This window comes from Podarcis vaucheri, assembly GCF_965113315.1.
Source record: "Podarcis vaucheri genome assembly, chromosome: 3".
Taxonomy (NCBI): domain Eukaryota; kingdom Metazoa; phylum Chordata; class Lepidosauria; order Squamata; family Lacertidae; genus Podarcis; species Podarcis vaucheri.
This window is the reverse complement of record NC_138761.1, coordinates 58450503-58470551: the sequence shown is the minus strand read 5'-3', so window position 1 is coordinate 58470551 and position 20049 is coordinate 58450503. Positions and strand designations below refer to the sequence as shown.

Genomic DNA, 20049 nt, shown 5'->3' with positions numbered 1-20049 from the left:
GTGTGTGTGTGTAAGGGAGTTATTGGGTTGTTGTTGCTTTTTTGTAGTTTTATATTTTGATTTTATTCTGTGAACCACCCTGAGACCTGCAGTTATAGGGTGGTATATAAATTCAATAAATAAATGTTGCATTTGTGAAAAACAGTTACAACAGACTCTTTCATGTGGTTCATAGTCTAATAGAACCACCTTCACCATTGGGGTCTGGTAAGGACCCCAAGATCTCCTGCAACAATTTTGCAGATAAAATCAATCAAATTTGGAAAGAGGTAGAGTCCACCGTGGTAGCAGGGCCGGAGCGGGGGAGTGCCAGTGCCCTGTCTAGATGAGTTGTATGGGATCAGTTTCAACCTGCTACCTCCAAGGATATGGACAGGCTGCTTGGACAAGTAAAACCGACCACCTGTCTCCTTGATCCTTGCCCATTCTGGCTCATAAAAATGAGCCAGACAGGGCTGGGCAATGGGCTCTGTGGTGAGTGCTTCCCTCTGTAAGGGAGTCTTCCTGGACCCCCTTAAAGAAGTGGTTATTAAACCGCTTCTTAAAAAACCATTTTTCAACCTGGTCACCTCGGCCAATTATCATCCAGTCTCAAATATTCCAATCCTGGGTAAGATGATTGAGTGGGTGGTCACTGAACAACTTCAAGCATCTCTAGAGGATGTGGAACATTTGGACTCCTTCCAATCAGAGTTCAGGCCTGAAACCACCTTGGTCATGCTGGTCAATAATCTCCAGCAGGCTGGGGACAGAGGGGAAAACTGTTCCCTAGTTTTGCTGGATCTCTCAGCAGCTTTTGATACCATCATAGTATCCATCTGGACCATCTAGGAGGTTTGGGAGCTGGAGGCATTGTTATGTAGTGGTTCTGCTCCCTCCTAGTCTGTGTACAGAAAATGGTGTTGGGGGATGAGTGTTTGGACCCGTGGGTGCTCACTTGTGGGGTGCCTCAAGGTTCCATCCTCTCCCCCATCCTTTTTAACTTCTATATGAAGCCGCTGGGAGAGATCATCAGGGGGATTTGGCTGAGTGTCCACCAGTATGTGGACAATACCCAGCTCTACCTCTCATTTAAATTGAAACCAGTGAAGGTGGTAAATGTCCTTTGTGAGTTTCTTGGAGACGGTTGGAGGATAGGTGACGGTTAACTGATTGAGGTTGAATCCTGACAAAACAGAAATACTGTTTGTGGGGGACTCCCTGGTCCTGAATGGGGTAACTGTGCCCCTAAAAGACCAGGTACACAGCCCCAGGGTCATTTTGGACTCACAGCTGCCCATGGAGGTACAGGTCAACTCTGTGTCCAGGGCAGCTGTCTACCAGCTCCATCTGGTACACAGGCTGAGACCCTAACTGCCTGTACACTGTCTTCCCAGAGTGATACATGCTATTGTTATCTCCCACTTGGACTATTGCAATGTGCTCTATGTGGGGCTACCTTTGAAAGTGACTTGGAACTACCATTAACCCAGAATGCAGCTGCTAGACTGGTGACTGGGAACAGCTGCCAGGGCCATATAACACAAGTCCTAAAAGATCTATATTGATTCATGCTCAGAAACGTACTGGGAGCCAAAGTGTTGGTGTTGACTTTTAAATCCCTAAATGGCTTTGGTCCTGTATACCTAAAGGAGTGTCTCCATCCCCATCATTCAGCTTGGACACTGAGGTCAAGCTCTGAGGGCCTTCTGGAGGTTCCCTCATTGCAAGAAGTGAGCATATAGGGAACCAGGCAGAGGGCCTTCTCAGTAGTGGCACCCGCCTATGGAACTCCATCCCATTAGAAGTCAAAGAGATAAATTATTATATAACTTTTAAGGCAGCGCTGCATCAGGAAGCTTTTAATGTGTGATGTTCTGTTGCAGTTTTGTATATTTTGTTGGAAGCTGCCCAGAGTGGCTAGGGCAACCCAGTCAGATGGGAGGGATACAAGTACCGTATTTTTTGCTCTATAAGACTCACTTTTTCCCTCCTAAAAAGTAAGGGGAAATGTGTGCGTGTCTTATGGGGCTAATGCAGGCTGCACAGCTATCCCAGAAGCCAGAAGAGCAAGAGGGATTGCTGCTTTCACTGTGCAGCGATCCCACTTGCTGTTCTCGCTTCAGAGATTCAGAATATTTTTTTTCTTGTTTTCCTTCTCCAAAAACTAGTTGCGTCTTGTGGTCTGGTGCGTCTTATAGAGCAAAAAATATGGTAAATAACAATAATAACAAAAATTCATTAAAACAATGGAAAGTCAGATAACCTAATGTTTCTACACACATGACAAGCACATACTGGTATGCCTTTTAGGTTTAGGTTTTTTTAAGGAAGAAGTAAATTGTGACTCTTATTAGTAAAAGATATACAGTAAATTTCCAGGACAGGAATGAGAAGAGAGAACCTCTAATGGTGCACTAAAGTATAATTTATTCAGGCCACTGTGTTTAGATCGCACTCTTCATCAGAGGCAGTATAAAACAATCTTTGTTATTTCCAGCGTCAATCGTACTCCAAGGAGGCCAGTTAAAATTATTGGACATTATTAACTTAGGTCCCATATCAATGGGTCTACTCTGAGTAGCCCTTGGCTACAGACCTCTGTATTTTGGACATGTTCTGTTACAAAGCGATTCATGTCATTAAGATAAAGTGCATTGGACTGAATGCATTAAATTTTAGTACACCTCAGACATTCTCTTTTCTCATTCCTGTCTTCCATCCTTTTTCCACTTTCCCTGACAGGTCACAATACATGGCTGGAAGGCTGTGTTTGGGGCCTTATGGTGAAGGGCTGGTAAGAAATCTTATAAAGAAATAAAATAAATAATAAGTTATGTGTGGGGTATATAAGCAATTGTACATCTCTACTGAAACATGATACTGTAGTGGTGTTTTAAAATGAGGGCAGGGAAGGAAAGGGGCCTATGAGGGAAGAGTCAGGATCTGTGGACAGGCCCAAAGCCAATAGCACCACCAAATTCTTTTCATAATATGGAGTGCTTTTAAAGAGTAGTTCAGAATTCATAAACATTTAAGGAATATGTCAAGTTGCACTATTGTTCCTTCTTTCTTAGAGGGTGTAACCTAACTGGTAACAGCTCTCCAGAGTTTCAGACAAGTCACAGTCAAAAGTTCTACTGGAAAACACAGAGGGATTGAACCAAGGCCCCTATGCACATAAAGCAGGGTAGCCAATGTGGTTCCCTCTCTTGAGACTACAGCTCCCATCATGCCAGATCCTTGGTTACGCTGGCTGGGACTGATGGTTGTAGTCCAACAATAACTGGAGGCCACCATATTGGCTATCCCTGGGGTAAAGCATGCACTTTTTCACTGAACTCAAGTCCTTTTTCAATGTTACTGAGTTTTCACCACTGTGCAACATGACAGCAGTAGAACAATCTTAGAATGTCACTCACAATAGCATTACTATGAGGACAAATGTATTGCCTATCTCTCTAGGGAATTGCAACATTTCTGAGACAAAGATCTGCAGCATCTGGATATGCCCTAAAAATGTTGCAGAGTCTCGTGAAGAGACTTAAGACATGTTGGTCTCGGAAGCAAAAAGAAAAAGAAATGAATTCAACCCCTGAATAGTATCATCATCATCACCACCACCACTATCGTGTCAATAGGTGGCACTTCTCAGGGTATTCCAAAGTTGGATTCCCCTACTTTGTCCTGTGGTAGATCCATGCCTGGAAGTATGATTTCTCTGCATGATAACATCTTGTTTTATTTCTATGTGAATCTGCAGCAATAAAGGAATGGAGCACCTCTACAACATGAAGTGCAAGAATGTGGTCCCTCTTTATGATTTGTTGCTGGAAATGCTAGATGCCCACCGTTTGCATGCCCCTGCAGCAAAAAAACCACCGCCACGTGAAGATGAGGCCATGAACCAGTTAGCAACCACATCCACTGCAATGCATTCCTTACCACCTTGCCGTGTGAACAAAAAGGAAGATGCAAAGGAGCCAGAAACCAAATGAGAGCCTACATTTCAAATAGCCTACAGCTTTCTGATAATCCCATTAAAAAAACTACCTACTTCAGGCTTAGCTGAACTGGTACCATGTGTAAGCACTCCAATACTCAACAATCATCAGTGATTCCCAATGCATTGCTTGATGATATTGTTAGTGGAATGTATAATTTTGGACATAATATGGGGAGTCAGAAACAATTATCTCTGTTTAATATAAACATAACACAATCATGAGGATTCCTGAGGTCTTTTTGCTGGTATCAGACTGAAAATTTGGGTGACCTTTCTCTTTTAAATCAACTGAGCAAAGATCCCAGCTGAGTTTGAGTAGGTGATGTTTACATTTGATGTTCATTGGCTCTTTGATAAATGTAAGAACCCTATTCCCCCCCAGCACACCCACGTACACACAAAATGATGGCGAACTACTCAGATTTTGTTAGACTCCAGTCTCATTCATATTTCAAGAAAAACCAACAGGATTTAGAATATCACCATTCAGGCTTTTTTATTGTTATTTCAGGGACGTAATCTATACACAGCTAAACAAAAACTTTAGACCACGTGAACAGATGACTTCAGCAACAAATCCTTCAATTAACTTGTTATGAGTGACAAAGAAGTGCTAGGTTGCAGTGGCACCCATAATGGGCTTGGTACAGCATTACAGAGCTTATGCTGGTAGAGATGGAACAGGTAGTTTTATGCAGAGCTATTTTTCTAGAAAAAGAAGTGCCGGAACTCACCACGAATACCTCCCTCATTCTTTTAGAATGGCAATGGCGCCCACCTGAAAGGTGCCAGAACCCTTCTGAGATGTGCCAGAACCAAGTTCCAGTGAGTTCCAGCTGGGAAAAGAAGCCCTGGTTTTATGATCGCATAAAGAATTCTTAGATGGGTAGCTACAGGCAGAATCCAGCACATGGGCCTACTAATTTCTGCAATGTGTTTGGAATGAAAGGATTGTACAAAAGTACTGTGCAGAAGTATATCCTTCCCACAGTTGTCTGGGAGTCAACCCTGCATTAACAATTATAGCAGAAGTTTTTTATATATTGCCTTTGACCAGAAAGGCAATTAATGCATTTTATAAATAAGCAGAAGAATCAAAATGGTTCAGTTTAGACACTACCTGATACATTATAGTATGAGATGGCAAAATCTGACTGATCATGTGGGAAGTTTAGTTGGTGCTGCCAGGAAGATACCACACTAGAATGGGAGCTTCCCTTTGTATGTTGCCATTTTGTACTGCAACTGAACAGCTTGCTGCTGCATACTTAGGGGTAGCAGCACTCTCACTTGTATGAATGGCATTGAATTTGGTCTCAAAGAAGAAGCTTGTATCCTTACAATTGCTGGGAAACAGAACAATTGTATCTATTGCATACTATCAATACTGCACAAGAGGACAATAATGTGGGGTCTTTGGGTTCTACATAGGTACAGAAGTGAGTCTTCATGTTTGTGACTGGATGCTCCCCAGTGTACAAAATAGCTCTGTGTTGAGTAACTACTGGCAAAGAGGAGGGAGGTGATGTGAGTAAAGACAATTTGTGTTGCACTGCAGCCGAGGTCACTTTCTGCCATTGGCCCAGGCACATACTGGCCCCAACTAATGATGATGAGCACACACACCTGGGGGCAGAACGGAACCAAATCTGCAGGTGATCATCATGAGCTGCTTTTGTGGTATATATTGTTGCGCTCCTGCCTCTACCCAAAATCTATAGAAAGCAGTACAAGCACTAATGTTGTGAATAGTTTTCATCTCGTCTTAATTTTGCAAAATGCGCTCACCAATGCCTAGATATTGAGCTTTATTTCTGGTGGCCTTGCTTTTTATTAACGTAATGAAGTATTTGTCTTTCTGCATTCAAAATGTACAACAAAACAACAAAATTGGTTCTGCTTTGAAACTTCCCCAAAGCTGTTGGGGACTACAAAGTGCCTTGTCAGAAATTGACACATTTTCAAGTGATAACTGCTTTCTTGTGTATTGCATAGCATGAAGTATAAGCAAGAAGTCAAAATGTGTGTAGGACAACATTTAAAATAATCAGCAAAGTTTATCCATTTGTATCCCAGTGCTTATAATACCCGATACATATAATTTGTACCCTTTTTTCTAGGGGGTATTTTTAGCTATTTCCCCAATCCTCTGTTTCTTTGTGGGCACAGAGCTTTATGTGTGTACAGAACTCCTGTGCTTGCAAGGACTTATCCATTAACATCAGTGAAAATGGCACAAAGGACAGCCAGGGGCTTTCCCTCCATTATAGTGAATAGGGAACAATTGTCAGGCACAAGAGCTCTGTGGTTGCATTGGATAACAGAGATGTTGAACTCTGGATGGAAGGTAATGTGTACAACACAAATTAACCATCATTGATCTAAATACACAGCTGCTTTCTTGGTTCTCCTACTTAATAGCCACTTGTGTAAATTACTTAAGTAGATCTGAACTAATTTTTGTAATTTATAGACATCAGTTTTGATAAAGACTATGGAAATAATTGCTTTGGCTTCAGAAAGAAGCAAACAAAAATAAGACAAGCTACAAAGAAGCTGTGGGTGAGGGAGGGGAAATGTCAGTTTGCAACCAGAATTTGTGGTTTTAAATCTCTAGTTTTAATGCCAACATACCTGTGGCAGGTTTAGCTTGGGAGTCCAAGGGGGGAATGTGTTACTTTCTATTAAATCTGCTTAACTTTGCAGGGGTGGGGTGGTTAGTTGTTACTATTGTTAGATTGTTGAAAGCATTGTTTTATCATTATTATTGAAAGCACCTTAAATGATGTAATGTGTGTGTTTGTATGCATATTATATACACACATGCAGAGCTCACCTAACAGACAACTGAATGTAACTGTTGTATTAACCCAGTCAACCAACTAAAATACAAAAATCACCATATGCTGTTTTTATACTTTTCAGCTATCCTCTCATATGCAATCATTTGTGCCTAAGGCTTAGCGATTGTTAGAAATCACTATTTCATATCAATTTTTATATTTACATTAGCCAAGACAGCACTAATTTAGCCTTGTACCTGAACACGATGAGGAACTATCCTTTAATGAAGGAAGGACATTCAAGGCAGCTAATTACGTTTCTTACCAAAATACTACTAATGATGGATATGAAGATACCAAATATGGCAAGGATTGGTTCTTCTTTTTAAACCGAACGGTTGATACTGCACTTAAATTTAAAGACCAAAACATAAAACGCCCTGGAGATATAGAAAATGTAATCTTGCTACATGCCAAATCATTGTAATATGTTGGATTAACTTGCCTTATCTAATGTCAATTAACAGGCTCGCTGGAAATACACAGGAGTGGAAAAGCCTTGAGTGGTGATATTTGTCTCTTTTCATTATTTCTTTTTTTGGTAAGGGCAGTTTTTATAGCCAAGTATGAAAGCCATTCTTGTATTTAATGGTATTGTGGACTCTTGCTCAGGCAAACCTCCTCCTGCAGATAATCAGCCTCACCCAGTCATCGTTTTCTGTGTGGCAGGGTTATGCTTTTCTGTATGCTCATGCCATCTGAAATGCCCCTACTACACACAGAAAACAATGAGAGACTTATTGTTCTGTCTCCTGCATGGAAAAAAATTAAATCTGTAAGAGATAGTGCTGCGCAACAGTAATTGTCTTTTTAAAAAATCCTTCCAGTAGCAACTTAGAGACCAACTAAGTTTGTTATTGGTATGAGCTTTCGTGTGCATGCATACTTCTTCAGAAGTGTGCATGCACACGAAAGCTCATACCAATAACAAATAACAAACTTAGTTGGTCTCTAAGGTGCTACTGGAAGGATTTTTTTTTATTTTGTTTCAACTACGGCAGACCAGAACGGCTACCTACCTGTAACGAGTAATTATCTTATCTGTTTGGATGGCTTGCCACCAGAACAGGCACAGTTTAGTGAACTTGAACTGTGAACAACCAATCTGATCTGCCAGACTGTCTAGCCACATCCTAACACAAAGGTGAATCTCTATCTGCATCTTAATGCAAGAGTGAGTGCATAACAACATCACAGTATTGTGTTCAGTACTAATTATTGATGTGCCGCACAGGTAACTTGCAGCATACTCACATTTAATTTGTATTCATCCAGTTTTATGAGATTGGCAAATTTAAAAATTTAAATTAAAATGGGGACAAAAATATGGGGTGGGGGGGCATCTGGGGAAAAGAACTTTGGCAATCCCACCACTGCACCCAATGTGTTTTGAATATACATGATTTTGGCTGTAAGTGCTATCCTCAGAATGTTACCCTCACATAAGTTGAGAGTTGCCTGTATTAGTTACATTCCTGGTTATTGCTGGGGCAAGCCAACTGAGGGAGAGCAAGAATTACACTGGAAACTCCTGGATGTTTGTGTATGTTGACTTTTGTCACTGCAAAATTGATTAAGGAATTTTCATCTTAATGTAGTCTCAAAACACTTGGGGCAAAAATTGCCCTTTTTTTGTGTAATCTCTCATATTACTTACTATCCTGTTAGTCTCATGATAATATTCTGTGACGGAAAACAATGCAAGTGGCCTAATTTTTCCTTGATGGTTTTCCATTAGCCTATTGCCATTTAAAAAGTTGTCCTGTACATAATTATCAACCTAAACTTGCCCATTGGAAAATTAGCTATGCCCTGATCCGGCTTTCATCGTGTCTTACAACTAAGTCCTAAGTGGGGAAGCACATTCCCACCCACCTCAAAAAAACACATCTAGTTAGTTTTAAGGAGCCTAGATAAGCATCTTCATTAGCATTTGCTGTACACATGGAATCCTGCTTACACAGCTTTTATTTGCTGGATTGTGGTGCTAGTACTTGCCATACAATTTGGTATGGACTTGAGCCTTCATTTTACAGACATGTTCTCAGTGCTACTGCTTTTAAAATGCAAAGCTAAAAGCCAACTTTTAAGTACACAAACTTTTGAAGATGCAAATGCTCTGCAGGGTGAGTCAAATTAATTGTTTGCTCTACATTACACCAATTTCTGAAAGCTTTTTTTCTAATGTATCTTACTGTGGCTTTGTGAAGTGAGTCTTCAGAACTGAAGTGACTGCTGAGTCAAGACTTGATCTTAATGCAGTGTTTTAAGCTATCTGTCCTAGTACATAAAACATTGTTGGAGTGGAATTGTGACATAAATCTTGGGGTACCAAAAATTTTCTTTTACATGAAAAGCCTTCTCTTTATAGATGCATTCTCTAGTTTTAATTCAAATATGGATGTGTTACTGTCTGGAATATTGTTCTGTATGTGATCATTGCCTTTTGACGGGCACTTCAACTTTGCACTGTTCTAAAGAGATTTTTGTAAAGAATCTACTTTTTTTGCATTCAAATGTGCCTAAACTTATATGCTGCCATGCTGCAAGCCTGTATTTTAGTAGGAATGTTGTCCTGCTGTGCACCTTTTTCTAAAAAAATAAACATAAACAAAAAACAAGCAGTGTACTCAATCTTGAAGTGCCCATCTAAGAATGGCAGAAGGATGCTAGTCAGAGAATAAACTCAACAAGCCACTTTATGCCACCTTATTGTATATATTTTTAAAATGAAGCTTTTTGTGCACTACAATATCCTTTCATTGTAAAGCTTTCCCTTTATTATGAGGCTCATGGGCCATAATGTATTTGTTGAATTATTCTGCTCTTTTGCTGATGCATGTAATGGTATAATTGATGTCCCTGTTTTGTTAGAATATTGCTTTGTTAAATGAAAGAAAAGTTTAAAAAGGGTAAACTTCCTTTTTTTGCACTTTCAAAAAATGTTACAAGCAGCTTCAGAAAAAAAATCAGCAGGATATCTGATCTGTCAAGATTTTCTCAGCTTTGATGTCAAAATAAAACAATGAACCACAGCACATTCTAGTTTGTGTATTACTAAAATATATTACCTTGGGTACAGTTCTCAATAATGACTGGTTACATTTCTCTCTCATTTAGCTTTAGTAAAAAAAAAAAAAACACAATTCTTTGGTTTTGAAAATAAGTGAAGGTTAAAACTTATGTACAATACAAAAGTAAACGCACAAACAACAAAACCTGAAAATTTTACATTAGTTTTAACCTTCACATGAGGATCTGAAAAACAGATTCATCCATTTAAAAACAAATCATGCAACCTTGGGCTTGTACCCCCACCCTGCAAAATGATTTGATTCTACATAATAAAAATCCTCCTTCCACTTTTATGCTAAACTCCCAGAATACAACTGTTAAATAGATGAAATGGTACTGTGCAAGAATAATCAATTTCAAGTTTAAGGGACCTTGAAAAGAATTTTTTTTTTACAAGAACCCTGATGTCCATTAACCAGAGCTTACTTCAAAATACTAATCCCCGTGTATGTGTAGCAGCTGTATTCTGTGAACTAAAAATGGGGGAAACCTGCATATGCAGGTACATATACAGTATACTGCAGATCAAAGATCTAATACAAAACACTATCTAGCCAGCAGAGCTTCCCAAATAAATGGTGAATGGCATCCAATAAATACTCCTATTTTACAGATAAGAAATGAGTACAAGGCCAGGCATGGCAAATGATTTTTTTTTTTTTGCAAGTTTACTTATTATCATTAAGCTATTGCGTGCCATAAACTTTTGCCAATTTACTTGCAACTCTCTCACATAGCAATCAGTAGATCTTTATATTGTTCTCCACTCCCATTTTAAAGAAATCCTTGTGTGATAGTGAATTGGGACCCACTTGAACAATATTAGGTGTCTCATAAGGGCTAGATCATACAAGCACTTGATTAACCAACATTTGATGAAATGCCGTTGAATGTATGAACTGACACTGTTGAACAACATTTGGCGTATTAAAAAACTTAAAAAGGAAAAGCCCTAAATGGGCAGAGGGACCGCGAACACCAGTGAGCATGCTTGGTGGCTACAGGAAGTGGGATGGAGAGTGGGGGTGTTTGAAAACACTCTGAAAACCTTGAGCAGGGAATGAAATTGTGTAACCTGTATCAGGACATAGCTGGGTGGCTGGGACTCTAAACAAGAGCACTCCACAAAGCAGCATATTGTTGTAGAAAGCACATCAAAGTGCAAGTAGATAAACAGGTATCGCTCCGGAAGGAAGGTAAATGGCGTTTCTGTGCGCGGCTCTGGTTTACCAGAAGCAGCTTAGTCCTGCTGGCCACATGACCCGGAAGCTGTACGCCGGCTCCCTCGGCCAATAAAGCGAGATGAGTGCTGCAACCCCAGAGTCGTCCGTGACTGGACCTAATGGTCAGGGGTCCCTTTTACCTTTACACTTGATGAACCTGCAAGGACCCAAGGTAAATTATTCCCAAGTCAATGAATGGGTATGGGGTGAAGACTGGTTCATAGGTTGGTTTTTAAAAGTTCAAGAATCATTATCCATAGCAGTTGCCTGCTATACTATGAGTGATAATTACTGTTTTCATCAAGAGAGGTTTCTTCCTCTCTGGGGGAAAAGGACATGATGGAGATTCTGCTAAATTGTTGGTATATGTTATCATAGTGCTGCTGTAACATCACTACAAATTGAATAATATATTGCACCAGTATCGGTGGTGGTCCAAGACAGATTGGGGAGCCCTGGGCAAGAGAGTCATGAGGGGCCCCTTAAAGGTATGAAAGCAAGTCAGGCATAAAATATCACTTAGTTATATATATGAAGCTGCAATGAAAATATGGAACTATGTATCATAATACATTCATTGTGGTCACTTTTTATTACAACAGGAGTGGAGAATATTACTTTATATGTTGTATCAAAACTACACTGAAAACAAAGCAACAATAAGCAAGCCATTACTTCCATATGTGATGCTCTTAAATACCATAAACAGAAAGAGCAAACACACACACAAAGCATACTGTGTGATATCCACATAGGCAGGTCATGTGGTGAACTGGTGATATCCAGTACACTGATAAAGAACAGTATAATGATTTAAGGTTTAATTCTCTAGTGCCCTATTAAATGAAATTAACGTTTCCAAACCTTCTGGGATGATAAGTCCTAAATGAAAACACTGTAATCCAAGCCTCACCCAATTTTATGTTCAACTGAAATAAGTGTTCAATCTTACTAGTTATTCTTGCAACACAGATGAGCACAGATTGATTGGCTTATTTTTCTGCAGAGGGGCAGGGAGCAATTTCAACATTTTGAGTTCTAGTATCAACAACCACCTCTTTAACTCAACCAACAACTCTGTTGAATCCACGTCTCCCTCAAAGTGCAAAGATACACTTTTCAAGGTCATTGCCTCCCATTTTAGTCAAAGATTTAGCATCAAATATGAATCCATTATTTGTCCTTAAACTGCACCATTTTGTTTGATCTGTGATCTACATGAACAAGATGGCTGCTGCCTCCTTGTGATGTCCTGGTCAACTAGGTATGAGCGTGAGGACATCTCTCAGCCAAGGAACTACTACTGATGTGGATGGCTTTGGGCTAAGGGAGAAAACGTCATCTGCCTGTGCTTTTGTAGGGAAACACTTGCATGCTTGCCATGCTGCTGAACTCAACACAAGGTAGCCTGAGACTGACTGACTGACTATAAAGGAGGCAGGCAGGCTTTTGTACTTGATTAGAGTGTGGGGCCGCAGGTGGTTGTCCCAGCCAACACTTGCAGTAAGCTGTTGCTGCACCTTGTCATAGCTGCCAACCTCTCCCTTTTCTTGCGAGGAATCCTATTTGAAATAAGGGAATTTCCCTTAAAAAAATGGAAATGTTGACAGCTATGCACCTTGTATTCCACAAAGATACGGGGAAAGACTTCCTCAGTGCCTGCGTGTGAAGATCTGAAGGGAGAGCCTAACCAGATTCAGCTGCTACATCCCACAATACATTAAAAACTCTCTTATAACACTCTTAACAGTCTTGGCTTCCCCTAAAGTATCCTCCTGGGAACTGCAGCTTGTCTTGGATACAAAAATGGATTGACAGTTCAATGAGGCCAATCTGGTTGACAGCCCAGCTGTGCCCCTATATGGACAGGAATAGCCTAACTTCTGCTGTCTATGCTCTGGTAACCTCTAGATTAGATTACCTAGCTGGTGCAGAATTTAACGCCCAGGTTGCAAAACGATTTGAGCATGTAACGCCAGTCCTGGCCCGACTGCCCTGACTGCCAGGTCCACCTGGCACCTTGGTTACATATCTTCAGCCGCCAAGCAGAAACATTCCTCTTCTCCCAGGCCTTTTGCTAATTAAACAATTTATGGCCTTTTAAACTGTGTGTTTGAGAGAGAGGGGTTTTTTTTGTTTGTTACTATGGTATGTATTTTTGCGTTTTTATGTTGCAAACTGCCCTGTGAGCCTTGGGTGAAGGGTGGTATAGAAATTTAAGAACTAAATATGCAAATAACAAATAAATGAAAAAGAGCCTAAACCTTGTACCTTTTACAGTCACACTCCAGGATAAGATAAACAGGACTAAAGAACGTAGAAGGTGGAAATAAAGTAAACTGAATAGGTTTTTCCATAGCAACAGATAATCCATAAACATACTGTGGCTGCCTCAGTAGTTTTTAATAATAATATTGCCAATACAAAAAATTATCTTTATAATATGTGCTGGTTCCATCACATCATCCTCTGAAAGTCTTCTTTGGAGATTTCTGTTAGACTTCAGTGCCTCATGCCTTTCCACCCATTTACAAGTTCACTACTTTCAAAATTAACTTCCTGACCAGCATCATAAAGGTTTCTGCGTTTCTGGAAGTGTAGAGACAGCTTGCTGAAAGTGTAAAATTACTTGCTAACTACAGCCCACTCACGTTGCTTTTTCTATGGGCCTTTAGACCCCCATCGACTCCACTTTAGAGCGGTGTCTTGCTGACATGTCAACAGATGATTGTTCAGCTGTCAGAGATTGGGGGCTTGAGAAATTTGCAGGCAGTCCATATATTACATTAGTTCAAGGCAGGTACTGTATATATCTTCTGGCACTGAACACCCACTCTTCACTAAAGCTCTCCTTCATTCTATTCCAAAGTCTCCATCAGGAGGCAACTTAATTTACACTTTCTCCATTCCCTTTGCCAGATTTTGTGGCCTTCATGAAATTTCTTTTTGCAAAGCTGAATTCAAGCACCACTGAAAATGCAGCACATCTCAGCTTCTGTCTTAGTCAATGTTCTTTTCTCTTTTCAACACGTAAAGACATACAAGTTGGTGGCCACTACTACTACACCTTGGGCGGCAAACCACACAGCTCATCTACGTGCTGTGTTTAGAAGTATTTCTACCTATTAAACAATTCAAAAGAGCCTATTTATATAAACTATTTTAGCAGCAGTCTGTTAAGCCACCTTCAAAGTCTGATGGGTTAAGCAAGTAATTTGACAAATGGAATGGGTCTTTGTCCAAGAAAGAATGTGCACAATTAATGATTTCCCCCAGAACAATAACCCTTGCTTACTAACTGCAGCAATAATGTAGTCTTACACTTATTGTGAGCATCTGTTTTTCTCTATTTTGTAGTTCTTTAAAAATATACTTGAAAGACTCTGTCTGTGTATGTGTGTGTGTGTGTGTGTGTGTGTGTGCACACGCGTGTGCAGAGACAAAGGTTGACCACAGTTTAGTGTAGAATTCATTTACACAGACACAACTACTGCAGCTCATTAAACACTCTACAAAACACCTGGAGAGTTGGACTCACAGCAAAGGCAGCATTCACTCAGATACACTGCTCCCCCCAATACACTATATAGACTTTTACATAGGTGTGGCCAGCACAACAGGGCTGTAGAACCAACCTCCTGGAAGCAGTGTTGTTGCTGATGACTGGGGCAGGGTGGCAGCAATTATTGAGATGTGTGGCTATCTTGGTGGGAGGGCCAGATTGGCGGGTTTGCACCACCCTGACTTTGCCACCACCCTCGCCCACACTTCCCAGGATGTGGAAGCTGTTACGCTGGCAACTGACACCTGTGAGTTATTATTGTGGTTGTTATGGTTATATATTACCTGTCCTTCACCCCAGGGTTCCAGGGCAGGTTACAACATTAAAGTACAATATTGAAAACAGTTCTAAACAATTTACAATCGCAAAAATAAGGTTGGTCCTGAAGAGGTGCGTCTTCAACGTTCATTGGAAGCTGCATAATGAAGATGCCAGTTGCACCTCTGTGGGGAGGGAGCCCTCAAAACTTAAATACTTCTACAGAGAATGCCTTTTGACAGGCCACCACCACTTCCAAGGGTCAAGGTGCTACCAAGGCACTACTAAGAGAGTCCCCTGCCAATCTTAGTACCCACACTTGTTTTCTCCTGCTCTGGAGGGTAGGACTCGGACAAATGGCCTCAAGCAACAAGAAAAGGGATTCCGACCAAACATCAGAAAAAGCTTTCTGACTGTAAGAGTTGTTTTACAGTGGAATGGTTTCCCTCAGGAGGTTGTGGACTCTCCTTCCTTGGAGGCTTGTAAGCAGAAGTTGGGTGACCATCTGTCATGGATGCTCTAGCTGAGATTCCTTCATTGCAGGGGGTTGGACTAGATGACCCTTCGGGTCTCTCCCAACTCTACAATTCTATTATTCAAAGAGGATCCATAGAAACAAAGCCAGTCTTTCAGATATCTGGGGCCTAAATTGTTTGTGACTTTTAACGCTAACATGAGCACCTTGAAATAGCAACCAAATAATTATATTTCCAGGACCTACCCTACTTTCTATGAGGGCCACTCCATTTCTTTTACGGGATTCTTTCCCACAGTAGTAGATATGATGGTCATCCAAACTGAATTCGACAGAGGGCGAGATGGTTGGACAGTGTTCTCGAAGCTACAGCATGAGTTTGACCAAACTGCAGGAGGCAGTGGAAGACAGGAATGCCTGGTGTGCTCTGGTCCATGGGGTCACGAAGAGTCGGACACGACTAAACAACAACAACAACACCCTACTTTCTTGACTGCAGTTAGTTTTAAACTGATTTTGATGTTGCATTTTTAAATTGCTGTAACCCGCACTGGGACCTTAAAGGTCAAGGGTGGGTACAAAAAAGGAAAATCAAATAAGTACTAGGGCACTATTCAACTAGGTTTTACTTAAAGTAGACCCATTAAGAACATAAGAACAGCCCTGCTGCAACAGACAGACTAGTTGTGCACCTAGTCCAGGATCCTGTTCTCATGATAGCCAACTAGATGCTCACGGGAAGGGCTTAACGTAGACCTGTTCATGCATTTCACTGGGTAAAACTTAGTGGACTAGGTAAAGGTAAAGGGACCCCTGACCATTAGGTCCAGTTGTGACCGACTCTGGGGTTGCGGCGCTCATCTTGCTTTATTGGCTGAGGAAGCCGGCGTACAGCTTCCGGGTCATGTGGCCAGCATGACTAAGCTGCTTCTGGCGAACCAGAGCAGTGCACGGAAACACCATTTACCTTCCTGCCAGAGCGGTACCTATTTATCTACTTGCACTTTGACGTGCTTTCGAACTGCTAGGTGGGCAGGACAGAGCAGGGACCGAGCAACGGGAGCTCACTCCGTCGCGGGGATTCGAACCACCAACCTTCTGATTGGTAAGTCCTAGGCTCTGTGGTCTAACCCACAGCATCACCTGCGTCCTTCTACTACCCCTAATAAATATTATATATAATAAATAATAAATACTATAATGCCACAAAAATGTAATCGATTTTGACACAAGATTTGATTTTTTTCAAATCAACATAACACAAAAACCTGACCTGATGAAGAGAAACGGATGCCATTTCCTGATTCAGCTGTGCAAAAATACCCTAAATCAGTTGTAGAAATCTAGACAACATTCAAAAAGTAAAAAATTGTTGCCCAGTGATAAGTTGTGCCACTACCCAGAAGCTGATTTTGTAGCACACCCCATGGAACTGTCCCAGTAAGCAGCAGTGATGCTCCTGCCAGGAGACCAGCTTCACAATGCAACCTAGCCAGCTGCTTCTGCTTCAACACCACAGAAAGCTGCTGGGGTATCCTGCTTTACTAATGGCAGTCTTCTAATTGAAATAGTTGTCCAACTGGAGGTCTGTCCACTTGAAGTCCAGCTTAAAGATAAAGAATCATAAGGAGAGAACAGGGATCTTTGAAGGTGCTGACCAACAGTCTGCACCTGGACAGCAGACAGAGAATGAGCACAGGTCACTTGGTTGCACTCTTCCGAATGCAGTGCTAAGTGGGCTATGCATGTGATCAATCCATGCAATGGAACCTCCCCCGATCTCTTCTGTGTGCCCCCAAACCCGTTCTTGGGTTTCCTTCAGTCCTGTGGAGGTGCAGGGTGTTGAGGTTGGGAGGGGTGAGGTCTCATTGTGTGAGCGGACCTCATTTTGTGCATGCAACAACTTAGTTGGATCCCACCCTATGTCTATTTAAATTATAGTAATTATATTTATATACATATAAATTATCTTAAGCAAATTAAAATGTGTGAGTGACCCCTTGAAGTTGCAAATGTATGGGATTTGCTTCATTGTCTATTTTATTTTACTTATGATTAGAGACATATTTCGAAGACAGGAGTGCCTGGCATGCTCTGGTCCGTGGGGTCACGAAGAGTCGGATACGACTAAACGACTAAACAACAAAGAGACATATTTCAGTGCTTTGTGTTGCTTACTCTTCTTTCCTGGCATTCTTACTGACTCACCAAACAAAATGACAATACATGCTCTCCATCTCCTCTCTAGATCTTTTATCTACCTGTAAATCTCCAATGCCTTTAAGATGAGTCTCATGGTCAACAGTACGTGCTCTTTTCTTTTCAAAACAAGTACATTGTTAAGAAATGGGTTTGGTTTCCTATATTCTAGGCCACTTCTAACAGAAAAAAAATCATTGTTGCCTCACAAGCTGTTGTTGTATGTGAGCCTGTCTACATGGCAACTGCAAACACTACCAGTTTGGCCCCATAGCAAGCAGCCAGATGGATGTCTGGAAAAAGGCTAGCACATTAACCCACAGAGTGGGATAGCAGTAAAGGGACACTGCTTGTCCTATACAGTAGATGCCTCCTACCTATCTCTCGCTCCCCTGCACTTCAGGGAGCTAACAGGCTGCGGCCTTCTTGCATACAACACCAGCTGGGCTTCATGCCTGCATCCAGTTCTACAAGTAAGCACCATTTAGATGAGTTCTAGGACACACCAGCATTAGTTTAACAACGCAGTTTCCTACCACGTTAAATCCCACCCATCTTTTGTGCTGCACTTCTCTGACCCCAAAGTAGAGTTGTGACTCATCACTCATCCCATCTGGTATCTATCACATTCTTCATTGGTGTTCATAAGCGAAACATAGTGGTGTTTACATCTCTTTGCTTCAAATAAAATAGCATATTAAAACAACACAGAACACTGTTAATCATTCTCTTTAACATTTCTTTCTACTCTGAAGAACAGTCATTTCATATAATTCAGATTTTATCTGCTATTTTTAAGTCATGACGGAGATTTTCCTCTAACCATGTGGTTATTTATTTATTTATTGGATCTCTCTGAAACAAGTTTATACAGAAATGCTTCTTAGCAATTCAAGCAGATTGTATTCACTGGGCTATTTTCATTTTTAAGATTAAGGGACCCCCGACAATTAGGTCCAGTTGTGGCCAACTCTGGGGTTGCGGCGCTCATCTCGCTTTATTGGCTGAGGGAGCCGGCGTACAGCTTCCGGGTCATGTAGCCAGCATGGCGAACCAGAGCAGCACACGGAAACGGCGTTTACCTTCCCGCCAGAGCGGTACCTATTTATCTACTTGCACTTTGACCTGCTTTCGAACTGCTAGGTTGGCAGGAGCAGGGACCAAACAACGGGAGCTCACCCTGTTGCAGGGATTCGAACCGCCAACCTTCTGATCGGCAAGTCCTAGGCTCTGTGGTAAAATTAATATAATGTAAGTATGAGAAGAGGACATTTTTTTAAGTACTTAAAAATATTATTATTGCAGTCTTTAATTTTTTCAGACTCAGAAAAAGACTTAGACCTACTAACAGCCAGTGATTTTTTGCTGGAGAGACGAAGGGGGACGCATACACCTAAACATTTTGTGAATCTAAGTTTAGCCTCACTGAGGGGCAGTATTATATTGAGTAGGAAAATGAGAGTACCCCTAAACATTTTTTTAGGAAAAAAGCACTGCTTACAGCAGACTACAAAATAACTACAACTTTTATTTTCTTTAAACATATTTTTAAATCTTTGCCTTGGACTGAAAAGATGAGAGCAATAGCAAGAAATCTGTACTTCTAATTGTTGCATAGAAATGATAATTTATTTGGGGGCATTTCCTGCTATTCAATGAGAATCTCAGAGGGGCTAGATAGCTTCATTTCCCCTCAAACGCACAATGTACATGACATACTGAATGCAAACAAACCATGAAAAAGAATCTCTGAATTGAAAGTGGAGACACTATTTGTACTTTTTGTTTGTACAGAAAAGAAAATCTTTAATAAAAACTAATTTTTAAAAATAAATAAACTACTGAAACCTTTCGTTGTTGTTGTTGCTGCTGCTGCTTTTGCAGCTGGTCATCCCGACTGTGGGCGAATCTACACTCATGTTTCATAACATTAGGAAAGGGTTAAGAAAACGTTTAAAAATGTAAGGGTCATATTACGCTTAGTTTAGGACTTTAATAATGTGTTATTGAAATGTGACAGCAGAGGGCGTTGCAAAGGTACTAGCTATCTTAAACGGGGTAGACTTTGTGAAAACGTAATGAAAGGGGCAGAGGAACCAGAGACCAAATTGCAAACATGCGCTGGATTATGGAGAAAGCTAGAGAGTTCCAGAAAAACACCTACTTCTGCTTCATTGACTATGCAAAAGCCTTTGACTGTGTCGACCACAACAAACTATGGCAAGTTCTTAAAGAAATGGGAGTGCCTGATCACCTCATCTGTCTCCTGAGAAATCTCTATGTGGGACAAGAAGCTACAGTTAGAACTGGATATGGAACAACTGATTGGTTCCCAATTGGGAAAGAAGTATGACAAGGCTGTATATTGTCTCCCTGTTTATTTAACTTATATGCAGAATTCATCATGTGAAAGGCTGGGCTGGATGAAT

At 40.9% G+C, this 20049-nt stretch overlaps 1 protein-coding gene and 1 long non-coding RNA gene across 10 annotated transcripts in view; one reads left to right on the top strand and one right to left on the bottom strand.

The window, feature by feature from the left end:
- The window catches only part of ESR1 (estrogen receptor 1), a 197848-nt gene extending 187985 nt beyond the window's left edge, over positions 1 to 9863 (top strand). For 7 of the 8 annotated variants that reach the window (XM_082215236.1, XM_082215239.1, XM_082215237.1 and 4 more), the window contains one exon: positions 3743 to 9863. In XM_082215236.1, the coding sequence (XP_082071362.1) occupies positions 3743 to 3977 (235 nt within the window). In that variant the 3' untranslated portion in view covers positions 3978 to 9863. Of the gene's footprint in view, positions 1 to 2724; positions 2777 to 3742 lie in introns of all 8 variants that reach the window. The other variant, XM_082215241.1, reaches the window with a different exon arrangement.
- LOC309528125 overlaps positions 1 to 20049 on the bottom strand; it is a 108003-nt gene that overhangs the window by 81204 nt on the left and 6750 nt on the right. The gene's annotated exons all lie outside the window — the stretch shown is intronic.